This window comes from Erigeron canadensis, chromosome 5 (genome assembly GCF_010389155.1).
Source record: "Erigeron canadensis isolate Cc75 chromosome 5, C_canadensis_v1, whole genome shotgun sequence".
Classification (NCBI taxonomy): Eukaryota; Viridiplantae; Streptophyta; class Magnoliopsida; order Asterales; family Asteraceae; genus Erigeron; species Erigeron canadensis.
Genome location: NC_057765.1, coordinates 26,082,970 through 26,106,636, shown reverse-complemented (window position 1 = coordinate 26,106,636; position 23,667 = coordinate 26,082,970). Strand labels below are relative to the sequence as shown.

Below are 23,667 nucleotides of genomic sequence, written 5' to 3'. Positions count from 1 at the left end.
CTTTGAGAGCAAATGTAATATTTTCTGAATGGTTTTCTGGTTACTCGATGCTTCCGATACAAATGATATCGATATGAAACTTCAAATCGTTAATAATATCGAAGCGATTTATCAAACTAAGATAGCAGGTGGTTGTAAAAGTCTAATATGACGCAATTTAAATCTATGATAGAATATAAATATTATGTTTTGATTTTATATAATTCTAGGAACATATATGATATTATTCCAGGGCTGGCCGGATTGATATTATTAACAGATATGAAAATGAGGCCTACCACACTCGGAACTTCCCAGGCCAAGTTGGCCATGGTTTCCCGATAATTTCCGCATCATGCATCATACTCATACCCCAGAAATGCGACACTCAATTCAAACCCAAACCCAAAAAACAACCATCAACTGTATTAAGGAAGTAATTAATTTCTTATTTGTATTATATTTAGTAGATTGATAATTCTAGTTTCCTTATTCAAAGTATTCCTTTACAAGGTAAACAAGTTGTATTTGTCTATATATAGACCTTCATTGTATCAATAATATTAAGAACAATTCACATCACCATAAACTGCACCAATTCACTTGAATTTTAAGGTGGGAATGCGTGCGAGAAACAAGGGAAAAACTAACGGAGACCATGTGGTTTTGGTGTTCTGGGAGGCGGAAATGGCTGCCAAATGGTCGGTGAATGGGATTTTACTCTAGCCTGGTCTCAACTGGATCATTTTCTTCGGTTCTTCCACTATTGTTAATGTGCATTTACCCTTCAATAATCTCAATCTCGAACTGTGATGTTACATAACAATCATATATATAATTATTATTGTATATATATAGACTATGCCCTTTTTATAGACGTGCCCTGTCATTTACAGAAGAAGAATGTTGTATAAATATGTAACCATAAAACTAATCTTTCGTTTTTACTAAATCTTAGGGTTACACACAGAGATGGCTCAACAGTACTATGGGACTAGGCGATCGCTTTAGGCTCCCAAATTTCCAAGGCCTCAAAATCTTGTATATTAGACTTAGTGTTTGAATTTTGGATTAAGTATCATTATATAATTTGCATTGCAGTAACGCCTTTTTGATTTTTGCATCAACATCTATATATTTTTTTATTACTTGTAGTTCAATAACAAAAGACGAGCTACTTTTTTTATTTTTTACTTTAGTTTATATGGTAATGAACTAGGCCCCCAAAATTAATCTCGTTTGAGGCCTCTAAAAACCTTAAGCCGCCACTCTATATGACGCTAAATTGGCTCCTTTAATCGAATTTGTAAATTTAAGTGTAGGGCTGCAGTAAAGAAGACTGAGCATGTTATACATCAACATCAGGACCAGGATATGCAGGGAGGCTCGTTATATGTTTGTCGACAAAAGATCTACCAACTGTGAAACAATAACGGCTCTGATAGTTTAAGCCTTTCAACCCAAGAACCTCGTTCACTGGCATAAAACAAAAGCAACAAAAAAATGTTTACCTCTATATATTCATTATATAAATCTCAGACAACATTAAAGTTTGAAACCAATGAAAAATGTAATGGAATAATAAACTGCCAGAAAGAGTACGAATTAAATACCAAGATCATCAAGAAGTAGCCGATGCCAGCTGCAGAAATGCCAACCACATGTGCTTCAAAATACAAAACCCCCGACCAGAACTGTTCACAGAACAATCAAGGATACATCAAGAAGCTGAAGGCTTGCGTCCAGGTGCACCTAGCGCTTCAGGCGCTTTTTTTTTAAACCAAGTGTCTTGTAAGGTCGGTTCTAGATGTGCCACCATTCCAAGGCTAAAGCAATCATCACACTCTATATCTGCGTGTTCAACCATTAGAATGCTGGATCCTGGAACAAAGAATAGTTAACTTTCTAGTCCTCAATGGGACATCTACAAGAATTAAGATACAGCTGCAAATGATCGTTGTTTTTCAAGTATAAATGATCCATCAGATAAATGTTTTTAAGATGAATAAAAGTAGATACTAAAGCATTGTTCAATAGACTTATAGACATAAATACCCTTCATATCCATGTTACACTATAACAAATGCATTTATCAGCAATGCATTTATATGATTTGAATGAAAAAGATATTGATATCCTCTCTAGTTTACTAACCTGGAAAGTTGTAAATTTGAAAGGCGCTCTCTGGCAGAAAGCAAACATGTCATCAAGCCACGTTCTGGTTTAAAGTGATAAAGTCTTCTGCATCATTATCTCTTCCTTCACATCATAACCCTTGCTTGTTAAGTAGTCAAAGGCCTAACTGAAGTTCCTAACAACACAATTATACTATAAAATGTAGATTATAATTGAGTCATCCTACTTTTTGCAATACATGGGTGTAAAAACCTGGCTGATCCGACCGAGTACCTGGACTCAGTGGATTCAAGGTGATTCGGAGTACAAACATGGTCAAAGGGTAAATCTCGGGTCAACACTAGCAGAAGTCAGCCAACCCTTGTCAAAATTGGCTGACCCAGGTCACACTCTAGGAAATCAGGTCGATGATAGTAGATTTTTTTTTTAAATTCATATATTTTTCATTCATTTTAAATAACCTTTTAGTAAGATTATCACTCTTATTTTTCACTCTTGTTTTATTACTAAGTTATTGTTTCTGTTTAGCACTAAATTTTTTGTTAATGTGTTAATCTATCAAATAATATTTATCTTTTCGAACTTTGAAATATTATGTTTATATTTCTTAGCAGCCCCATTATTTTGTCATCTTTAAAAGAGTGCATTGGCTTAATTACGTTAAATCATCTTGTCGCTAGCTTGTGCATTTGTTCAGTCTTGGTTTGGATCAGCCTACAAGCAAACCCATCAACTACTTTAACTTCGCTTCTGTTCCGATATTATAGAAACTATACAGTGAAAAAACAAAACATAAGAATCTGAGGTGGCAAAATATTTTGAAGAAGTTACTTAATTAAGTTATAAACCCTATATAGTACATGATTACTCAGCCAGTGTAACAATGAGATTCATACGATTTCAAACAAAATAACAAGCAAGTGAAGAAAAGTGTAGGTGTAATAACAAGGATTTCAAGAGCAAAAGCCAATAATTCAAAACTGCCCAACCTTTCTTTTTGTAAGGTAATAACACAAAAAAAAGTTAAAGAACAACGTACTGGATCATCAAGATCCTAACAAGTAAATGAACTTAAAATACACAATTTTTTCAGCGCTTGAAGACCTATTTGAAAGTGGCCATGAGTATGCATTCATGAGCCAACACCAACAATTAATGTGGTTAATAGTAGTCATTGTAAAGTCCAGCCAAGTAGAAAAAAAAAACAAACAAAAATGAGAAAATTGATAAGGCTTAATCTTCTCTACCCTGATCGACAACTGTTTATTATTCTACTATGAGCTCTTTCATACTGAAGTGTTCAAACTATGAAAACTGGGCAATATATGGATAAACCAATCCTGAATAAACTAAAAAAATCTCCCAAACCGTCTTCCACTAGTTATGGGTCCCAATGCCTTCTTCACGTTATATGGGGGAGGTTGAAATGTAGACAAAGTTACTCTTAGACTCTTAGAGTACAAGATATGAAAACTGAAGTGCACAAAATATGAAAACTGTGCAAAATATGGATGAACGGATCTAGAATGAAGATGCATTGAGACATTTTGTCAAACACTTAGACTCTTAGAGTGCATAAAACATATATACCTTTTGAAGTAAGCTGGAAAAGATGTAAACTTGAAGCAACCCCATATGGACCTCATTCTTCCCGTTGCAGATTGGTGGTAAAATACCGTATCTCCTTCATTGATTTTCAAATTTCATCAATGAACTTTTTGATAACACAAGTAATTGATCCGATATAAATATAGAAAAAAAGAAAGTCAATTTTCACCTTGAGTATATCAATTTTGTAATTCATCATCTATCTCAATGCGGGGAATATGTGAGATTTTGGGCCAGTAGTTGTTCAAGAACCTATTTTGACTCGTCTGTTCTTTCAGTGTTGGGCATTGACGGATTCGTAAACTCAAGAGTGAAGGCAGTGGCTTCTCTGGTAGATCTTTTAAATTTGAGCAAAACATAATTTCTAGATGTTGGAGGCAGGTGAGGTGTTCGAGTCCCCCAAAAACTGTTTCCAATTTCTCAAAATTCCATATTCCAAGATGAGTCAGAGTTAAAGGAAAAAGATGATGAGGAAACAATTCACTCAAATCCTTCACCTCTTCTCCTCTCCCAAATAATCCCAAATCAACAAGGGAGCTTGGGAAATTCTGAGGGCCCCACTGTGATATGGGCTTCTTCAACCCCCCGATTGAAAGATTAGTCAATTTTGGAGGCCAATGTCCACGTGGAAAACAACCATCCATACTTGGACAATACACAATTTCCAGTTGTTTTAAAGAGATGAGATTTGGCAGCTCAAGATCAGAAAATGACTCCACATTTTCACAATTCCATACCGTCAGGGAGGTGAGGTGAATGCACTTCAATAATCCATTCGCTGACTTCAGATTTCGCCAATCATATATTTTCACATATTCTAGCATTTGTGTGTTGTTGGTATTTTCTCTCCCGTCCCACAACTCCTTCTCTTCTATTGTATTTAGTTCCCTACAATCGTCAATAATAAATGACTTGAGCTTTTGGATTCCTCCTCCCCCTCCTCTAATTGGGAAGGAGACACTTGTAATTGAGCTACATTCAATAATATCCAACCTCTCAATGCTACTCGGACATATACAATACTTCAAATTCTTACAACCCTTGAGTACCAAAATCCCAAGTGATGTTAGGAGATTGCTTTTTCTTTCGTCTTTTTCCTCTCCTAATCGCACTAATTGCACACAGCCATTTAGTTCCAGCTGCCTTAAATTCACAAGAACTCTACTTGCCTCTTCTTCTGACTCCCACATGTATATTATTTCGTTACAATTATGGACCCATAGTTTTTCGACTTTCCCGAGATTCTGTACAACACCTCTCCACACCACATCGGTAAGTTGTGCAATATTAACTATCACCAAGTCAGTGACCGACGAAGCTACATCAACCATATTTCTCAATACACCATTACCACATGCTTCTATTCTTAGAAATCTGAGTGAAGGTAGTTCATTAAGTGAGATGTGAATTAATAAAGGACAACTAATTATATAAAGCTTTCGAAGGCATGGAAATGATGCATAAGCATACCATACCCTCCATTTCGACATACGAGTGAACCTTAGAATTTCAAGTGATGGGAATGCAACATGACGAGTGCCAAGTAATTCCGAACCTATGACATTTACATCACTCATGTTATGAATATGCAACTCCTTTAGTGATTGCAACAACCCGAGTGCAGGGAGAGACGAACATTTTCTATAACGACCAATTGACACCTGAACCAATTTGTGAAACGAGGGATCACCAACCCAATTTGGAAACTTTGTTCCCTGATATGACAAAATTATGAGTTTTGTCAAAACATCATTACAAGGCTTTAGTTCATTGAGGACCTCATTTTGAAGTATTTCACTTTGTGAATCATTAGATACATTGTCCCGCCATACTAGCATTACCTCAGTAAGCCTTTTTCTCGATAAGCTTGCGTCCCGTGCATACCTTGCATCTTGAACTTTCTCCAAACCCTGAATGCAAATCTTCCCTTCAAGATTCTTTAACTCTTTGAGCATGGTTATTGTAAAACCATTATCTCCTTCAACGATGATCTTGCTAAGCGTTTGTAGGTTATTCAACTCACCAATTCCTAACGGCATCTGCGTCATTTTTGGAGTATTCCTAATGTCAAGATGTCGCAATTTTTTAAGCTTTGAAATGCTTCGGGGCAACTTACGTAATTCTTGACAACCAAAAAGTATCAGCGATTGCAAATTATAAAGACTGCCCACGTCTTCTGATAGTTCTTTGATCTTGGTTTCTGATAAGTTAAGATACCTCAAGTGCTTCAAACGATAAACACAATCTGGTACCTCACTGATCTGAAAGCCATTTAAGGAAAGAACCCTCAACAGTGGTAACTCGGGAAGTAAGTCAACTAAAATCTTTTTTGATAAGTAGAATCGATCAGAACTTCCTTTAATCCCAACAGACACTGCCAAAAAAGTTCTCAAACTCTTAGAACTTTTGAATGCCTCAAACTTCTGGTAACCAACATATTCTTCACGAATATAGGACATATGGCGGTACTTTGCCACATTTTCTCCCATATGATCATTCAACCTCAAGAAAAAATCTTCGGCAACAAATGTGGCTAAGTCATTCAAGAGGTCGTGCATTACAAAAAACATATCATTATCAGGTGCATGCTGAAAAAATGACCTCGATAACAGTTCATCAAAATATTCATGGCCCAAGGATTCTTCAGTTAACATGTTTGTACTTGATTGTTTAATAAAACCTTCTGCCACCCACAACATAACCAACTCACTCTTATCAAACAAAAAGTCTTTGGGGAAAAAGGAGCAATATGCAAACAACTGTTTGGAACACGCTGAAAGCTCTCGGTAGCTTAGTCTAAGGGCCGGAACAATATTATCATCAGTTTGCCATATCTCACTATTTAACACGTGCTGCCAATCTTGTTCATCTGATTTGGTCCTCAATAGCCTTCCAACTATTTTTAAAGCTAAAGGCAGACGTCCACAATTTTTCACAATAGCGTCACCATGCGGTTTCAATGTGGGATGTGAACTAAAGTTATCTACATCCAATGCATGATGAGCAAGTAAAGACATAGCATCATGATGTGACAAACTCTGTAGCTTGTCTAGGTGACCAATCCCAATCTTTTTGAGCAATCCCTCCTTCCGGGTTGTAATGATTACTTTACTTCCAGGAGCCCCCGAATGAAAAGGCTTAACTAAATTCTCCCAATCAGAATATTTTTCACTCCATATATCATCTAGTACTAGTAAAAATTGTTTTTCCTTAAATTGATCTGAAAGAGCTATTTGAAGTTGATTTAAATCCTTGAAGTCCTTGTTTTCACTAGTTATTGCACTAAAAATGGTCTCACTAATCTTAAGCACATCAAAATCATCGGAAACACAAACCCACACACGTAGCTTAAAGTGATCCTTCACCTGTGTTTCATTATATAAACTTCTAGCCAAAGTGGTCTTACCAACCCCGCCCATACCAACTATAGGTACAACACTAAACTTTTCATTACACGTTTTCTCATCTTCCAACAGCTTGTGAAGAAATTCTTTTGTTTCCTTTCTCTTCCAACAATCCTAGATGAATCTGGCAAAGAGGTTTCGTTTTTTCTATTATTTATACTTATGGGCTTTTCATCTTTCTTAATATTCAAACCTAGAGAAACCTTTTCCTTTTCAAGTATGTATAACTTGGTGTTGATTCTATCTAACTTGGAATGCAATCTAGTGCTTATTTTGAAATCAGTACAACAAGTGGGGATGAACTTTCTAATTACCTTGCTGGAGGTTGCACCTGACTCCTCCTGATCAGTCTGCTCACGATGCATAGCATCAGTTGCCAAACCATCAAGTAAGTCATCAATATCGTATGCCAAATGTCGGAGACTATTGAGCCATGCTTTGACATCTTTATCAGCAGTTTCTTTGTCAGCAGCATCATTAAGGAGATCTTGGATCCTGGACAACGTCTTGTCCAATTTCTTGATCTCGGATTGGATTCCCTGCGCCCGAACGATTTGTTTCAAGACTTCATCACCCAGTTTCTGAAAAACGACTTTGATCAGTTCTGTTGCAATTACTTCAGCCATTGTATTGCAGGATTTGAGAATGAAATTCTTTAGAAATAACCAACTCAACCTCTGTTTAATTATAGTGTTTGATTTGTTTCTCCAATTGTGTTAATGTCAACTCAATAATTTTCATTATTCTATTGGATTGAGTATTGTAGTCGTCAACTGGCAACACATGGACCAATTCAGATTGGAGCTGTCAAAAAGAACACTTGTTACTCTATAGTTTGATTGTAAATTTTTATATTGATTAGAAGATTAGATGTATCAAGACAATAATTTGGCAGTTCTTAAAAAATTATAAAATGGCATCAATAAAAATTATAAGCCTTAGAGGAAGCTACATTGCTTATTATTTATAAGACTACATTGACATCATTGTTTATTCAATCACTCTAGGAAGATAGATACATATGAATGGGTTCGTTGTGGTCATGACAGGACTGATACATGGGAAATCAATAGGGATATCGGTGTGTGGGTGTCATTTCAGCAAAGAAATTCATCAGCCTACATGTTTATTCAGTCTTTCATCAACTGATTGTGGCCGTGATAGAGCTAGTTAGAATACCTCTAAAACTAACATATAATAATAATACGAGTAACAACCAAGTACAAATAAATAATATTGACATATGAACATAGCATAAGATGATAATTTGCTTAGTGCAGATAATCACATCTTGATAATGGTGATACAATGTCGTACTATAAGTCGTATAACAATAAAGAGTACATCAATCAATATGTGAACCAAGTACAAATAAAGTGAGATAGCAACATAATGTATAATAAAATACATGATATTACTTTAAGATTTATACCAACGACATAACCTATACTAATCAGGCAATCAAATAAAAGATGTAACTAAAAAGTATGAAAACAAGACGTGTGATAGTATGAGGTTTGATAAAGGGAGTGGGATTGTAAATTTGTAGTACGTGGCAGATAATTAGGTTGTGTTGGTGGTTGGGCCGGGTTGATCAGACCATTGGTGCTGAGGGAGCTAGCTGACAGGGTGAAGTCAGGTATCCAGGGCAAGCCAGGGGTGATGCCATTGCCCAAGTGATTTTTTGAGACTATAATCCAGGAGATTTCTTTAATCGTTAAACTCAATTAAACTTTTATAGTTATTCATATGACAGTAAATGGTGATTTCTCTAGTATATATAACCAGGTATGATAAACTGAACACATATTTCTCAATGTTGGAACCATTGTGAGAACTGCTTGTTGATTTGTACTTATTCATATGACAGTTAAAAGTAGCTAGCGGTTCTCCTTCACATATTACTTTCCTATTGTGCTTTCATACCTGTGCTATTGTGATTCAATGCTTAATCACCGTTGGCTGTTGGAATCAAACGACTGGTTGAATAAACGGTTTGATTCTGTTATGCTAAGCCTGCAGAGTGGCAGAGTAAAAAACACAAAACTTTAGTGCAGACTTGGAGAGCAAATGTAATATTTTTCGAATAATTTTCTGGTCAATGACGTTGAATCGTCAATATAAACTTCAATTTGTGCATCAAGTCCAATCGATCTGTCTAGCTAAGATAGTAGGTAATTGAAAAAAGTCTAATTTGAGGCAATTTAGATCTAAGATATAATAGTATGTTTTGATTTTAAACATATAGATACAGAAAATTTAGATGCCTCTTTGACTAAAAGAGCTGGATTGATTTGTACGTGCAACAACATTGAAAAATGCTTCAGGTGGAATTGAAGATCACCATTCACTTAGTATCCAGAACAATATGTGGCTTAAATTTCAAACTTGCAATGACAAATTTGAACATGAGGCCTAACACACTCGGAACTTCCCAAAGGCAGAACCCTTCTGATTCTACTCTGGATCGAAAACCTCTAGACAAATTTGGCCATGGTTTAAGTTACTCTAAAATACCACAATCCGTTCAAAAACTCCCAAAGTCAACGAAACGACACCAATGCAGTCCAAGCCATTGACTTATCAAACATCACCTGCACCACCTTGAAGTTCAAGATGAAAATGTATGTGCGAAAGATTTGCGTCTGGTGGATATATAGTACGAGTAATTAAGTTTATGCCAATTTGGTAACAAAAAATGTATAAAAATAACAAGAGACGCTAGAAGGAGGGCTTGAACCTCCGACCTTGTGGTTAACAGCCACACGCTCTAACCAACTGAGCTATTCCAGCTTTTCTTTTACATTCTAAACCTCGGTTTTAAAACCGTTTGTTAATTAAATCTAGTGTAATCTTTCGCTATTACTAGTATTAATTTTCATTTTACAAGCGAATTTTTTTATTTGAAAATGGGTTAATATGAATTATTGATTTCTTAATTGTCATGTCCACCATCTTATAGGTTAATTTTAAGGGTAAATAGATAGTCTATATCTATATTTATTTATAAAACAAACTCTCCCTTCCCCTCCTTAATTTTAATAATCTGAAATGACACATTGACCTTCCATCTTAATACATCTTTATTTCTATTTATAGATTGTGACTAAAATGTCCTTAAGAAAATTCAACATCTATCCCTTCCTCACATAGAAACACATAGCAAAAACCCGAACTCAAAATTCCTCCCCCTCCTCCCCCCTTTCATATCCCACACAACAATTCATTATATCTCCAACCGCAATAAAATTACTTTTACGTTAATAACTACACCATCGTCGTCGCCGCTACTGCCGCTGTTTTGCGCGGGCACCGATCTATATTTTGAAATTAAACTTAATTTAATATGGAACACTCTTAATTCGTCATTAAACCTTTTAGACATAATCCAACATATATTTGTTAAAACTAATGCTGGTTAGTAAACCAAATTGATTAAATAATCGTGAGACAAGGTCAATGAATTTGATGATAATGAACTATGAAGTTATTTATGTAAAAAATAAAAAAATATTATGAAGTTGATTTTTGTATCCACTTTTTGACCTTTTCCTTGTTGTTTCTATGAACTCACTATGCAAGATTGCAAGTATGCGTGTAAAGCCGCCTTCTTCGATAGTTTAGGATGCCCCCTTGTAGTTTGGCTTTGTTTTTAATGGATATTGTATGTTTATCTGCTTCTAGTTTTCAAACGGTGACATATTTTCTATCTCGGTGTAAAATACGGGTAAAAAAAAATCCTTGTTTGAATCAAATATGACTTTTCCTCTTTAATAGTTAAGCATGTATGTTCCAACCCAAAAGTGATCATCGTTATTATTTTAAAAATTGGATTTCCATAAAATAAACGTGCATTCTAGACACCAAGTCGATTACCTATTTGACTAATTGTGGTTTAGGATATACGTTGTTGTTATATAACAACTACATTCCACAATACCCACTTTGTTAGCAATATGTCTAGTGGTTTCATCATTATTATGAAGTTTTTAAGGTTTAAAAATTGTCAAAGTTTGACATCTTTTGATACTTGGACAAAAGATTACCAAAACAGCCTTCTAAGTCCACAGCAATTTTTGTTTCAATATAGGTACATCCCATTATCGCATTTTATCCTACCCCATGTAGCACCTACCGTGCCTACCATATTAAACATGTGTATCAATGCACCCATACATATATCCATCATTCATTTTTTTTTTTTGAAAGGCATATATCCATCATTCATAGTTTATAAATTCAAATGAATTCATAATAATTAGATTTCTTGTCCATTCAACCATAAATATATACAACATTTCATTGTAATATATATAAGATTCTTAAAAAATATGTCAAAAATATTGTTTATAAGGCTAACATTAACATCTATATTTTGGGTTTAGTAAAAGTCAACCAAAACAATACTTTTGGTGGTCTCTTATATATTGTTCATTCGGATCCTTCCTTTGAAGTTAATGCTTTCTATCCAAACAAATTAAACCAAATACAAATGTTCTAAGATTGTCGTTATATGACACTTAACGAATTGTCAACAAACTCTACCAACAAGAGCACTAATGTCAATAACACGTTATCAATGACCCTCCAAGTTTCCTCAATCACAAATTCAGTACCTCATTTTTCAAACTGTGTCCCTACCATCTTTACGTATATACATAACCCAATGTCACACATCCAACTCATTCATCAAATTCAACACAAATACTACAAAATCAAACTTCATATCTTTAGCTTACAAGAAAGAAAAAAGAAGCAAAATTATCATTTTCTAAAGTAACAATTAAATATATAATGGAAGGACTAATTCCATTTCTAGTACATGCCATGAAGAAACCAAAGCCACACAACACTTATCGCTCTGTCTCCGTTGGTTCTACCCGTAGCTACCACGTCCTTGTTGGAGCCGACTCGAATTCGAAGGTAGACGACTCGTCTCACCGTCGAACCAAGTCGGAGTTTAAAGCACCTACGGATGGTTTCATGGAGCAAAGATCAGGTTTTGGTTGTATGCCTCAAGTAAAAAGATATAAGAGAAGTTCTACAAGTTCAACTCCAAATTCATATCAATTTTCCAAATCCAGAAATTATTAATTAAGAAGTGAAATCTTGTTTATAAATATATATTTTTTTAATTGATATATATTGTTCGATTTAACTTGTAATATATGGTTGTTTTTCTATCGTATAATTAATATTTGTATTATATGGTTGTGTGTGATTTAGTTGCTAATAATTAATCAATACGTAGATAATTATGGATTAATGGAAGCTATAAACATGGTAATATCTTTTTTGTGCCATGTTATTCTAGGAATTAATCTTTTTATGGATGAAGAGTCATGAACAATAACGCGTTTGTTCAACGACATAGATTGAGAATACACTCTCTTTCCTATAACTCTTTTTTTGACCAAATCTACCAATCAACCACTACTGTCTACTGTTTTTTTTTTCCTACCAAAATTTAATTAGAATAGTGGAACCCTTATAATATGACTAGCCTTGTAATCGCGCGATGCGGTGGAGCATAGGAAAAAACGTTGGTTAATTAGCGGTACCCGTGCGATTTCCGGATCACTGTACCTATGGCTATGTGTGTTTTAGACGGCGAAGACGATGGCGGTTTTGGGAGGCGGTGGCTATGTGTGTTTTAGAGGGAGGCGGTTCTGAGGGGATGTATGTGTGTGTTTTGTTCTGGGGGATGTATGGGTGTGTTTTTTGGTATAATATGTGAGTAGCTTTAGGGAAGGGAAGGGAAGGAAGACAAATTGGGCGTAAGGTTTTCAAAAGGGTATTTTCGATATTTCAAGATTAAAGTGTTTGGCGGTAGTGTAAATTAAAAGGGTAAAATAAGAAATTTAAAGGTAGAGTGTTTAATTTGGAGATGAGTTCTTTGTTTATATAGGGAGTATAGATATGAACACATGGCGCACAAGATTAGATGAAGATTATAGGTCACAAGTTTAAAACTTGTAAGAAACAAGTAAAGAAACTATATCTTGTGATCCTATGTTTAAAGATGGTGACTTATCAAGCATGAGTTATATAAGGCGTGCGCTCTGGGTACCCAAATGGTATATGAAACCAGAGGGTTGTCACCCATTTATCCATTTTTACTTTCTAAAATTGATATTAACTTTACTAGTAAAGTTAGAAATCTTAAACATTAAATTTAAACTAAAAATCAAGATTTAAAAATGATTTTTAAATTTTAATTTTTGATCTTAATACCGGTAGAACTGGTTACTATTAAAAAATGACATTTAAAACATTGATAAGAGTGTGATAATTTGAAATTGAAAATATAAATTGTGTAGTAATATAAAATATAAGACGAAGTTTGATATAAAACTTCTATATACATTTCATTGTTTATTTAGTAGACAAGCAACTTATGGCTTTTTTATGCCAGTTTCAGCATAATTATATATGAAAATTATATATGAAAATTGCATTGGCGGATCCATATAAAAATTGCATTGGTGGATCCAAACATGTAATCAGGAGGGGAAAGGCCCATCCACAAAACTAAAACCCCATTACTTCACTCCTACAAAGTACAAATGTAGGAAATATGATTCAAACCCTGGTGGATATCTCCAAAATTTAAAACTTTACTAATAGGCCACCAATAATCTCTAGATCCGCCAAAGTTGTACGTTGTCATGCTAATCTAATTCTCTTTTCATATACGAGAGTAAGTATCCGCGCGTTGCGACGGTGAGATGGTGGAGGTGATAGGTCATAAAGTGTGATAGGTCATAGAATGTGATAGCCAAATAGCTTAACCGTACGGGTTCCGTCTTCGGATTTAAAAATTTGTCAAAAATATATCGAATAACATCTCTAATGAAAGAGCATTACATTTTAAGAACACCCATATAATTTTTATAGTTTATCGATGTACGGTTTTGTGATAAAAGATTTTGAATGAATTGGAGGAATAAATGATTTATGGAGGAGAGAGAAAAAAAATGATTGGTTGAGATTTTAGCAGAGAGAAAAGATGTGATGTAAATATAGAATTAATATATGAACATTTTGAGAAATTAATGTTGAAACTTAAAATGTAGACTTGAGAGATCTGTTTTATAATATAGTATAAATATAAATAATAAGCACTCACGGATGGAGTACTAGTTAAGTAATGTAATGTAAACATAACTTTGCACGTTAGATGTATATATATCTACTAGTCCTAATATATGTTTAGTTAGAGTTTTGGATTTACCTTAAATTATTACAATCACATCAAAATTGTAACCATAGTGGATGACAACAAATAGCTTTATGATTTTGGATCGTAAACTCAAAATTTGAAATCTCCGTGTTAAGAACTTATTATAAGTAATATATAAGTAATAAGGGTTGAAAAATTGAGAAAGAAAAATAGACAATTTTATTAATAAGAAAACGATCAATCAAATAAGGTTATAATGTGTTTTGTATTTAAAAGCCAAGAGTTAGAATTTAATTCTAATTTTAATAAGAAAAATTGAATCTATATACAATTACAAAAACTAATTTAATAAAATAAATAAATTAAATGGACACATGTCGATTAAGAATTACGCCATGTGTCGTTTCAAACACATCTCAATCCAGTTTTAGTTTAAAGAAAATAACCTCAATACCCAATTTTTTAAAAAAAATATATCAATATATCCAAGTTTTTTAGGATTTTTATAAAATACCCAACAAAATCGTAATAAATTTCAAAAATCGCAATGAGATTCATAAAATCGCAATAAGATTCCGAAAATCGCAACGAGATTATATAAAATCGCAATGAGATTTTTAAAATCGCATAAAAATTTAACAAAATCGCATAAAGATTTTATAAATCTCATAAAGATTTTGTACATATAAAGTTCTTTATGAGATTTTAAGTTCTTTATGCGATTATCATGTTCTTTATACGATTCTGAAACCTTTATGCGATTTTTCAATGTTCTTTATGAGATTTTTAAAGTTCTTTATGCGATTTTCATCATCTTTATGCGATTTTTATAATATTATTGCGATTTTAACAATCTCATTGCGATTTTTCAAAATTATTACGTTTTTTGTGGGTATTTTCTTAAAATCTAAAAAAACTTGGGTAAATTGATAAATTTTTTTAAAAAATTGGATATTAAGGTTATTTTCTCTTTAGTTTATTGGTAGATATCCAACTTTACAAAGAATTCCAGATATAGTTTTTTAGTTAAACCTTTAAATTAAACCAATAGAAATATCAAAATTAGTGGAAACACATATGAATTTTATCTATCAAACCAACTGTGATACCGGGATTAGGTTCCTCGATTACCCTTTTTTTAAAGCGGTTGTTAACCAGAATCATGCATTGTGCCTAACTTTTCTACCCATCCCGAAGTAAATTATCAGATTCATCCGTTTCAAGATACACAGACGTATATGTGCTTGCTTTTTCAATTATGTATGTCGATCTCCTTTAGAATAGAACGACAATTTTCTGATGTGAATGTTAACGCGGAAGCCTTATGATTTAGACTTCCTGAACATATAATATTATCTTTAATTGGAAAACAAACACAAGAATGTAGAAGATTCCAATTACATACATACACACCACTCAAATTTGCTATCTTTGAAGTAGTCTGAATAGAGTAAACGTGCAGTTATGTTTGAAAACTTTGCGATTGTCCAAGTATGAGTATTCATAACTGATGGAGCTTTTATCATTGATAAGTATTGATCTATATATGTTAGCTGCTTAGCATATATTGGAACCACAAAAAGCTCAGTTCCAAATCTACCTACAAAAATCCTGAATTTTTGAATCCAGGCATCCAGCGATATTAGTTTGTTAATATCCCCATTGTTTCTTCTTTGCATTAAACCTGGTCCCCTGTTCATCAACATTTACAATCAAGTAGATTAACATGAAGATTGATAATTTGACATAGAAATTATTAACTATCTACAAACACAACGCATATGAAATTAATTATTGCTTGGACACAAGTTTTTACCTTTTTTTTTTTGAACAATTTGGATCACCAACGGGCTACAGGTCTACCCGATCATCTGCATTCCACAAGTGTAGGACCAAAGACCACCTAGGTGTGAGAGAACTCTTTCAACCTCGACGACCTTTCAATGTATACATGTCTAAAAACAATGTGATCAAGTTAGTGGCACATGGCTCTAGCTAACTCGGATAAATATAGATAAATATAAAGATTTCTCTAAAAACTTGGTGCCCGTAAAAAAATGCTGCAGAATAGGGGTCGGGTACTCGGGTTTGCCCCTCCCCAGGGCTGCCAGTAAGTCATCTTTAGAAGGTCAATTTTATTATCATGTTGTGTCTTTTAACAATCTAGCAGGTTTTATTAAGTTGTTGTGTTTAGGTCAATTTTTGAATATTTGACTCCTGGTGAATGTTTGACCAATGTTGACTACTGGATCAATCTTCACGTGTCACCATTCATTAGTTAATGTTGACTGTTAGCTCATCTTCATTTTATGACCATGTTGACTTCTTTTTACCATGTTGATGTGAAACAGTATTAAATGTTTTACCAAATTGACCATGTTGTGGATGCCCAATGTTTTGATTATACTGGTCTTAATGACCAAATGATATACTAGTTAAGAGTTGAATGGAAAAAAAACATAGGTCGAACTAAAACTAGTTTTTTTAATAAAAAAAATTACCTTGCATATCTAATTGGAGGAATATATATGTATACCCTTTTTTCGTCATTCAAACAAGGGCGGGCTTCTACACATTGTCCTCTGCACGTTGAAAATTACAAGAAACTCACTGCAAGCTCATCAATCAAATGACCAGTAAAACTTTCACGTAACCAAAACTTTCATGTCTTTCTTCAAGCTAAGGAAGAGAGGTGAGATCCAAAATTCACAATTACATCCTTTATAGGCATACAACTTATTTTTTTATGACTTAAATTCTGTACAAAGTACAGCTATTTCCTAACTAGGGGGGCAAATTTGATGACGCAAAAAATTCGAAATTGAAGGTTAGAACAAGAGTTAATAATCATCTAACTAATTGTACAATAATTTTAAACATTGTACCGTAATGTTTGTACAATAATTTTAAACATTGTACCGTTTAGCATGCACATCAACTGTTTTAAAACTGCAAAATTAGAACAATAAAGCTAGAGGAATTAAGGTGGTCTTGGAATAGGAAGTTTAAAGGCATTGACCAAATCCAGAAGCTCATTGGGTCAAACTAATTGTGGCTATACAAGGGTAGAAAGATGTTTACTAGCAAAAGGATCAGGGACATGGGATGGTATTTATTTGGCCATCAATTTTGTTCATTTTCAGTCAAGTATCCCGAGTAACACGATTATGTACTAGAGCCAAGGGCAATGGTGGCAATGCCAAATTTTGGCTCGATGGTTGTTAAAATAAAAAATAGAAAACAAATTGGCCAACAAGCTTATGGTGGAGTGGTTAAGGTGGCACCAGGTGTCCTTAGTGACCCAGGTTCAATCCCTATCCTCACATTTGTTCTGCGTGGCATGGAGAGTCTGCGATGAAAGAAGACCAGGACCTTTATGGTCTCCGGTTCTCTACCAAGGGGTAGTGTAATTATTTACTACCAGTGGGCCTTCGAAAGTGTGAGTTTTCCACGCAAGAGCTGCAGATCTGATTCTAGAATAGAAGCTCAACCAGGTGGCGGTTGCTTTTGTAGTTAGGACACCGGTACGGAGTATTGGTCATTCAAAATAAAGAAAAAACAAATACGATATCCAGTTGTCCATAGGGCGTTAAAAAGATGATTTCACAAATAGAACAAAGAAAAAACCTTTCAATTACCAATTCTTCCATTCAATCTTTAAAAACAATCATTCTATAACTAACTATCTTACTTAACCAGCAGAACCATTATTCAGATGAAATTTCTTAGTGTACCCAACATTGAGATCTCGACTTCCACAATAAGAACATCATTTACCAACAAGCCATTTGCCGATTCATGGAGCTCACCCAGTGGCACAAAACGAGAGAAACCCCAATTATCAGCAAAGCTATTGAACCAATGATCAAATTCTGCAACAAAGAAAAGCTTACCAATAAACTTTCAAAGTAGTAACACATATCATGCAACAGCAACCAGAACCAAAACAACTAGTAATACAAAAGATAAAATAAAATTGCAAAGTCTAACATTTTAAAAAGCGTTCAAAGTTAGAATGCTCTGTACCGTGCTCTATATTTTCCTTACAACTTTGATTCATAACCCGAATCTTGAAATTTGCATATACTCGCCAATCATCAGGAAACAAAGCATGGTCAAATACTTCTAAATATAAAGATAAATGAGTATCTTTCCCTTCACCATTTCCTTTTGGAGATAGCCATAATTTCCTGCAGTCAATAAAGCACCATAAAAGAAACACCTGGTCATCGATCATTGAAAAGTCGCACATGTACATGTTGAAACTTGAAACAAAATAAGCCGGTATGCTTTACGTACCACTTGACATTGCCAAGTTTGAAGACATCTGAATCAATAGTTACCTCTTTAACATCTGAAAAGTTATCAATTCTCCAAGTGTAGGTATTCATAGAAGTCGGGGGCTTTATAAACGACAAGCATCGATCCTTTTGTGCAAAGCCCGGAACAGCAAAAACCTCAACTCCAAACACACAGGCATCATTCAACAGGTACCCATTTGTACTTTCCTTGAAAGACTCGAGAGATATTAGTTTGTCAAACCCCCATATTTTCTTACTCTCATTAAACCGTATCCTGTTCCCATAAGCATCGGTAGCTATATATACACATATATAATTTATTTATTCAATATCACATATACAAAATACACATATATATTTTACATAAGTATAAGTATTACATAACAAAACAAACAAAAATCAACAACTCAGACTAGGACATTTAAATTGGGACGTAAGAAATATGAAAACTAAGTTAACAAATTAAATAGAATATATAGTACCTTGAAAAGTTACATAGTTGTGACCTTTATGACTGTAAACAAAAAAAGAAACATCAACAAAGAGCTCCCACCCCTTTGAGAGGCTTTCAGTGCCACATATCACAAGATACAAAGAGATGTTTTTACCACCACTTTTCTCCTCGATCCCATATCCATTCGGATATAATTCTAGTCTCCTGCAAAATACATATATATAGATTTACTCATCAAGTTTTTTTAGTATGAAAAAATTTAAAAATACTACAGAGATAGATAGAGAGAGGTGTAACAACCATTTATAACCGCTGGCTTCGAAAACATCAGATTCGATTTTCATAGATTTAGCTTCAGTAAGAATAGAAAAATTCTCGATCTTCAACATATAGTGGGCCGGTTCAGTTTTCCTCTTTGATGAGGACGACATTTTTGCATGCCCAACCAAATTATTAGGCATAAGCTATATAAAAGGGTATATATGATCGATAAACGAAGAAAGATGGAGAATTATAGGTTTCTTTTATTCATAATAATAATGAGGTATATATAGTACAAGATATATACATTATATTATAAGTACAATCTTAATAGGAAACAGATATATTTAAATTTATTATATTAAATATTAAATATTATACACATCTATTTCCCATATTTATCCGGCATTGTAACTAGGATATTTACAAATATCTATATCTTTATCAATAAAACTATATCTATCTATCTATAAATACTTATAAAATATATTGAAATTTTATTTTAAGTAATTTAAGCACTTTTTCAATATTCTCATATTACCCTTAATTCACACATTATCTTGAATTCTGTATCTCTAAACAAAATCGGATAAACACCCTACCAAGATCTAACACATAGTCACTTCTTTCTCTTCTTCTTATTTACATACACACATATCAATTCCCCCACTGTTTTGTATTATTATCACCGTTTAACCGCCGCAACATGCGGGCACCAACCCTTGATTGAACATAGTTAGAATCCGATCCTAAATTGTTTAAATTAGGCTAAGATAGATGGATACCCGCACACAACAGTGGTGGCGGCGGTGGCGGTAACGGTGACATTATTAATGTAAAAGTAATTGTATAAATGAATAAAGTTTAGTTGTTATTTTAAGTGTTATGCTGTAAATAATTTCATTAAGTGTATTATAGGGTTGTTAAGTAGAGATCTTTATCTTTATTTTTATATATACAACTTACCTAATAGCTTATTGACCAATCACAGCTCTCGATTTCAATAAATTGAAAATTGAAAGGTATGATAGTCGAATTTTGTTTTTCTTCTCTTTGTTTTTAGGTTAAGTATATGTCTATCTTATTATGGGTTAAAAGTTTTTCTAAATCTGCTATTAATTGGCTATTATTTAGATTATGGCATAATTTGCTATTATTTAGATTATGACATGATATAGTGTGATACATTATAAATTGTGAACCCCTGAATTATTGTTGTCTTATTGTATTAGATTTGTTCTTAAAGAGAAATTTTTAACTTAACTAATTAAAGACATCACCGATCTTGTGAAAGTAATATTCTAAATGCAGAGAATTCTAAACTTAAGAATTCTTTCGGAGGAGTGATGCTTACATCAAATATGGTAGGTACCCATTTGTGTGGTGAGAGATCGTCGAATATCATAGTAGCCGGAAAACGCAGAAATTCACTTGAAAAAGTCTTTGCATAATCATCGATCATGGCCATCAAAAAAAGTATTTAGATTTGGTAATTTTCACACAAAAAGATTAGATAATTTTTTTTTTATTTACTTGGAGATTCTTTTTGGGTGAAAATAATTGCTTGTAATAATGGATGTGTTGTTTTTGGATTTGATTGTGAAAGTAATTGGTTGTAATCATCGATGTGTTCTGTTTGGTTATGGATAAAGACATCATATATATATATATACACATTTGCGATGGAAAAACCCGATTGAAGTGACGTTGGAGGTGGTTTCTGGTATATATATGGGTGAGAGGGTGTAAATGACTCAATAACCCCGCACGTGAGACGCATATGGGGCCATTAACGGTTGAATTTAAATAGCACATTAGTTTTGGACCAAAATTGCAACATGTGTGATATCACAAGGATACGTTTCACCACTTTTCACATGTTTGTATCTTGCAAATGGTATGATAACACATGGACCAAAAATGCAATTTGTTCTTATTATATTCACTTTTCTCTTCTTACTGAAGCTAAATATATGAAAATCGAATCGGATGTTTTCGAAATCAGCGGCCATAAATGGTTACCTCTCTCTGTCTATCTCTAAACTGGACAAGTTTCAATTTCTAATACCTTGTATTGATTCCCTTTTCAGTTGTGTATTATGGTAAACACTAGTTTCTCACTAGTTTTACCTTATTAATAAAAGCTTTTGAATGTTCAAAAAAAATAAAATAAGTGTGTAGTATTTTTAAGTATTTTCATACTAAAAAACTTGATGAGTAAATATATGTATTTTGCAGTAGACTAGAATTGTATCCAAATGGAAATAGCGAGGAGAAAAGTGGGGTTAACAAAATATCATTGTATCTTGTGATATGTGAAACTGTATAAAAGGAATATGTATCTTCCATGAAAATAAGTTATCTAATTGTAAGTTATAAGGACTAAGGAGTATATATATCTAGCTTCCATGAAAATAAGTTATCTGATTGTTATTCTATATTCCAAAGATTCAATATACAATATATCTTCATGCATCACAATCACATTCGATTCTTAGTGTACCCAACATTGAGATCTCGACTTCCACAATAAGAACATCATTCACCAACAAGCCATTTGCCGATTCATGGAGTTCATCCAGTCGCACAATATGTTCACCCCAATTATCATGAGAGCTACTGAACCAATGATCAAGTTCTGCAACAAAGATAAGCTTACGAATAAACTATCAAAGTAGTAACACATATCATACAACAGCAACCAGAACCAAAACAACTAGTAATACAGAAAATACTCCTCTTCCCATTACCATCGGTAGCTATATATATACACATATATAAATTATATATATTGAATATCGCATGACTTTTCATAAGTACACATATCACAAAATACTCCCTCCTAATTTAAAAGTCCAACTTTGAGTTTTTTAGTCTATTTTACTCAACTTCAACCTTGTTTGTGCTATATAATAATGAGTTATGAGTTAAGTATATAGAGTTTAAGTAACTTTTACAATTTTTTTTATTGTATGAATGTAACTTTTATTTGGTTTATTATATGTAACTAACATGTTAAATTGAATGATTAATGTGATATTTTTACGTTGACTAATCAAAAACTTATACTGCGACGTATACACTTTTACATTAATCTTTCAATTTAACAGGTTAGTTATATAGAATGAACCATATAAAATTTACATTCACACAATAGAAAAAGTGTAAAAGTTACTTACACCCATATTAAACCCTATAATAATTAATGTAAATTATATTAATGAAAATACATTTAAACATATATTTTACATCAGATATTATATAACATAACAAAAACTATTTTGCAATCAAAGTTAAAAAAAAAAACAAAAAAATCAACTCAAACTAGGACATTTTTTTTGGGAGATATGAAATATGAAAGTTAAGTTAACAAGATAGAATAGTACCTTGAAAAGTTACATAGTTGTGACCTTTATGACCGAAAACAAACAAAGTAACATCAACTAAGAGCTCCCACTCCTTCGAGAGGTTTTCAGTTTCACATATCGCAAGATAGAATGATACGAGTATATATGTTGTTAACCCCACTTTTCTCCTCGCTATTTCCATTTAGATACAATTCTAGTCTACTGGAGGACAACATCTTTGCTTGGCTAACCAAATTATGCATAATTAAGAGGGTGCGATCGACGATAAACAATTCGAAAGATGGAGAATTAGGTTTCTTTCATTGATTAATGAGGTATATATAGTACATGGTAGATTATAAGTATAATCTTAATAGGAAACATAAATATATATTCTTTTATTATATTATTCTATATAAAGCAAACTTCAATAAATTAATAGAAATTAATAACCTCTATAAAACTAATAATTTTTCCGGCCCCAACTTCGGACAAGTACAAAATTGGACCCCAATCAATAAAATAATAAAATAACAATTTTTTTAAAATTTCAGTGTATTTATAGTGGTCCCAACGAAAATATAAATTAATAATTATTAGGAGCTTCCAAATTTTAAGATTGCTTAGTAAAAAGCCGCTTGTCTTTTTTTGTTTGAATTTCAAATCTATATTGAGTTTATCTTTAAATCTACTCATTGTACTCAAGAGTTGTGACATTGTTTTTTTCGTATTGGAACAAAAAGTAAGAGTTGTTGCCCTTTACAATGTTTCTTTTTAAAGCTATTGGACATCCTCAACTTTGACATCAACCAGATTTTGAATGATTTCGCCATATAGTCTTTAAAGCAAGCTAGTGATTTACAACCATTTTGTGTTGATAATGCATTTTCGTACAAGTTCTTAGGCTCTACACAACTTACATTGTAAAATTTCTTTATATTAATAAAATATTAATTTATCGATATAATGATATTTCGTTAAATTGATAAAAATA

The 23,667-nt window shown here is 33.2% G+C and overlaps 1 protein-coding gene, 1 long non-coding RNA gene, 1 other non-coding gene and 1 pseudogene across 3 annotated transcripts; all 4 read right to left on the bottom strand.

The window, feature by feature from the left end:
* Window positions 1–3,902: 3,902 nt before the first annotated feature.
* On the bottom strand, window positions 3,903–7,753 carry LOC122601432 (annotated as a pseudogene).
* Window positions 7,754–9,846: 2,093 nt separating this feature from the next.
* On the bottom strand, window positions 9,847–9,920 carry TRNAN-GUU. The gene has a single exon. It is a non-coding gene; the product is annotated as a tRNA-Asn (tRNA).
* Window positions 9,921–15,908: 5,988 nt separating this feature from the next.
* On the bottom strand, window positions 15,909–18,152 carry LOC122598853. The gene is made up of 4 exons (XR_006323759.1): window positions 18,045–18,152; window positions 16,812–16,892; window positions 16,127–16,265; window positions 15,909–16,002 (listed from the first exon to the last, which is right to left on the bottom strand). It is a non-coding gene; the product is annotated as an uncharacterized LOC122598853 (long non-coding RNA).
* Window positions 18,153–18,231: 79 nt separating this feature from the next.
* On the bottom strand, window positions 18,232–19,496 carry LOC122601431 (MATH domain and coiled-coil domain-containing protein At3g58200-like). The gene is made up of 5 exons (XM_043774189.1): window positions 19,366–19,496; window positions 19,094–19,269; window positions 18,610–18,907; window positions 18,337–18,500; window positions 18,232–18,260 (listed from the first exon to the last, which is right to left on the bottom strand). The coding sequence occupies exons 1-5, from the start codon at window positions 19,494–19,496 to the stop codon at window positions 18,232–18,234; spliced, it is 798 nt and encodes a 265-aa protein (XP_043630124.1).
* Between the last annotated feature and the right edge of the window lie 4,171 nt (window positions 19,497–23,667).

What these genes read in the sequence shown, in the direction of transcription:
- LOC122601431 (XM_043774189.1), bottom strand. Translation starts at nt 19,496, where the DNA reads ATGTCGTCCTCATCAAAGAGGAAAACTGAACCGGCCCACTATATGTTG. An exon ending in CAACTATGTAACTTTTCAAG is followed by an intron (nt 18,908 to 19,093) that starts GTACTATATATT and finishes GTGTATATATAG; the next exon opens with CTACCGATGCTTATGGGAAC. An exon ending in AAACTTGGCAATGTCAAGTG is followed by an intron (nt 18,501 to 18,609) that starts GTACGTAAAGCA and finishes TATTGACTGCAG; the next exon opens with GAAATTATGGCTATCTCCAA.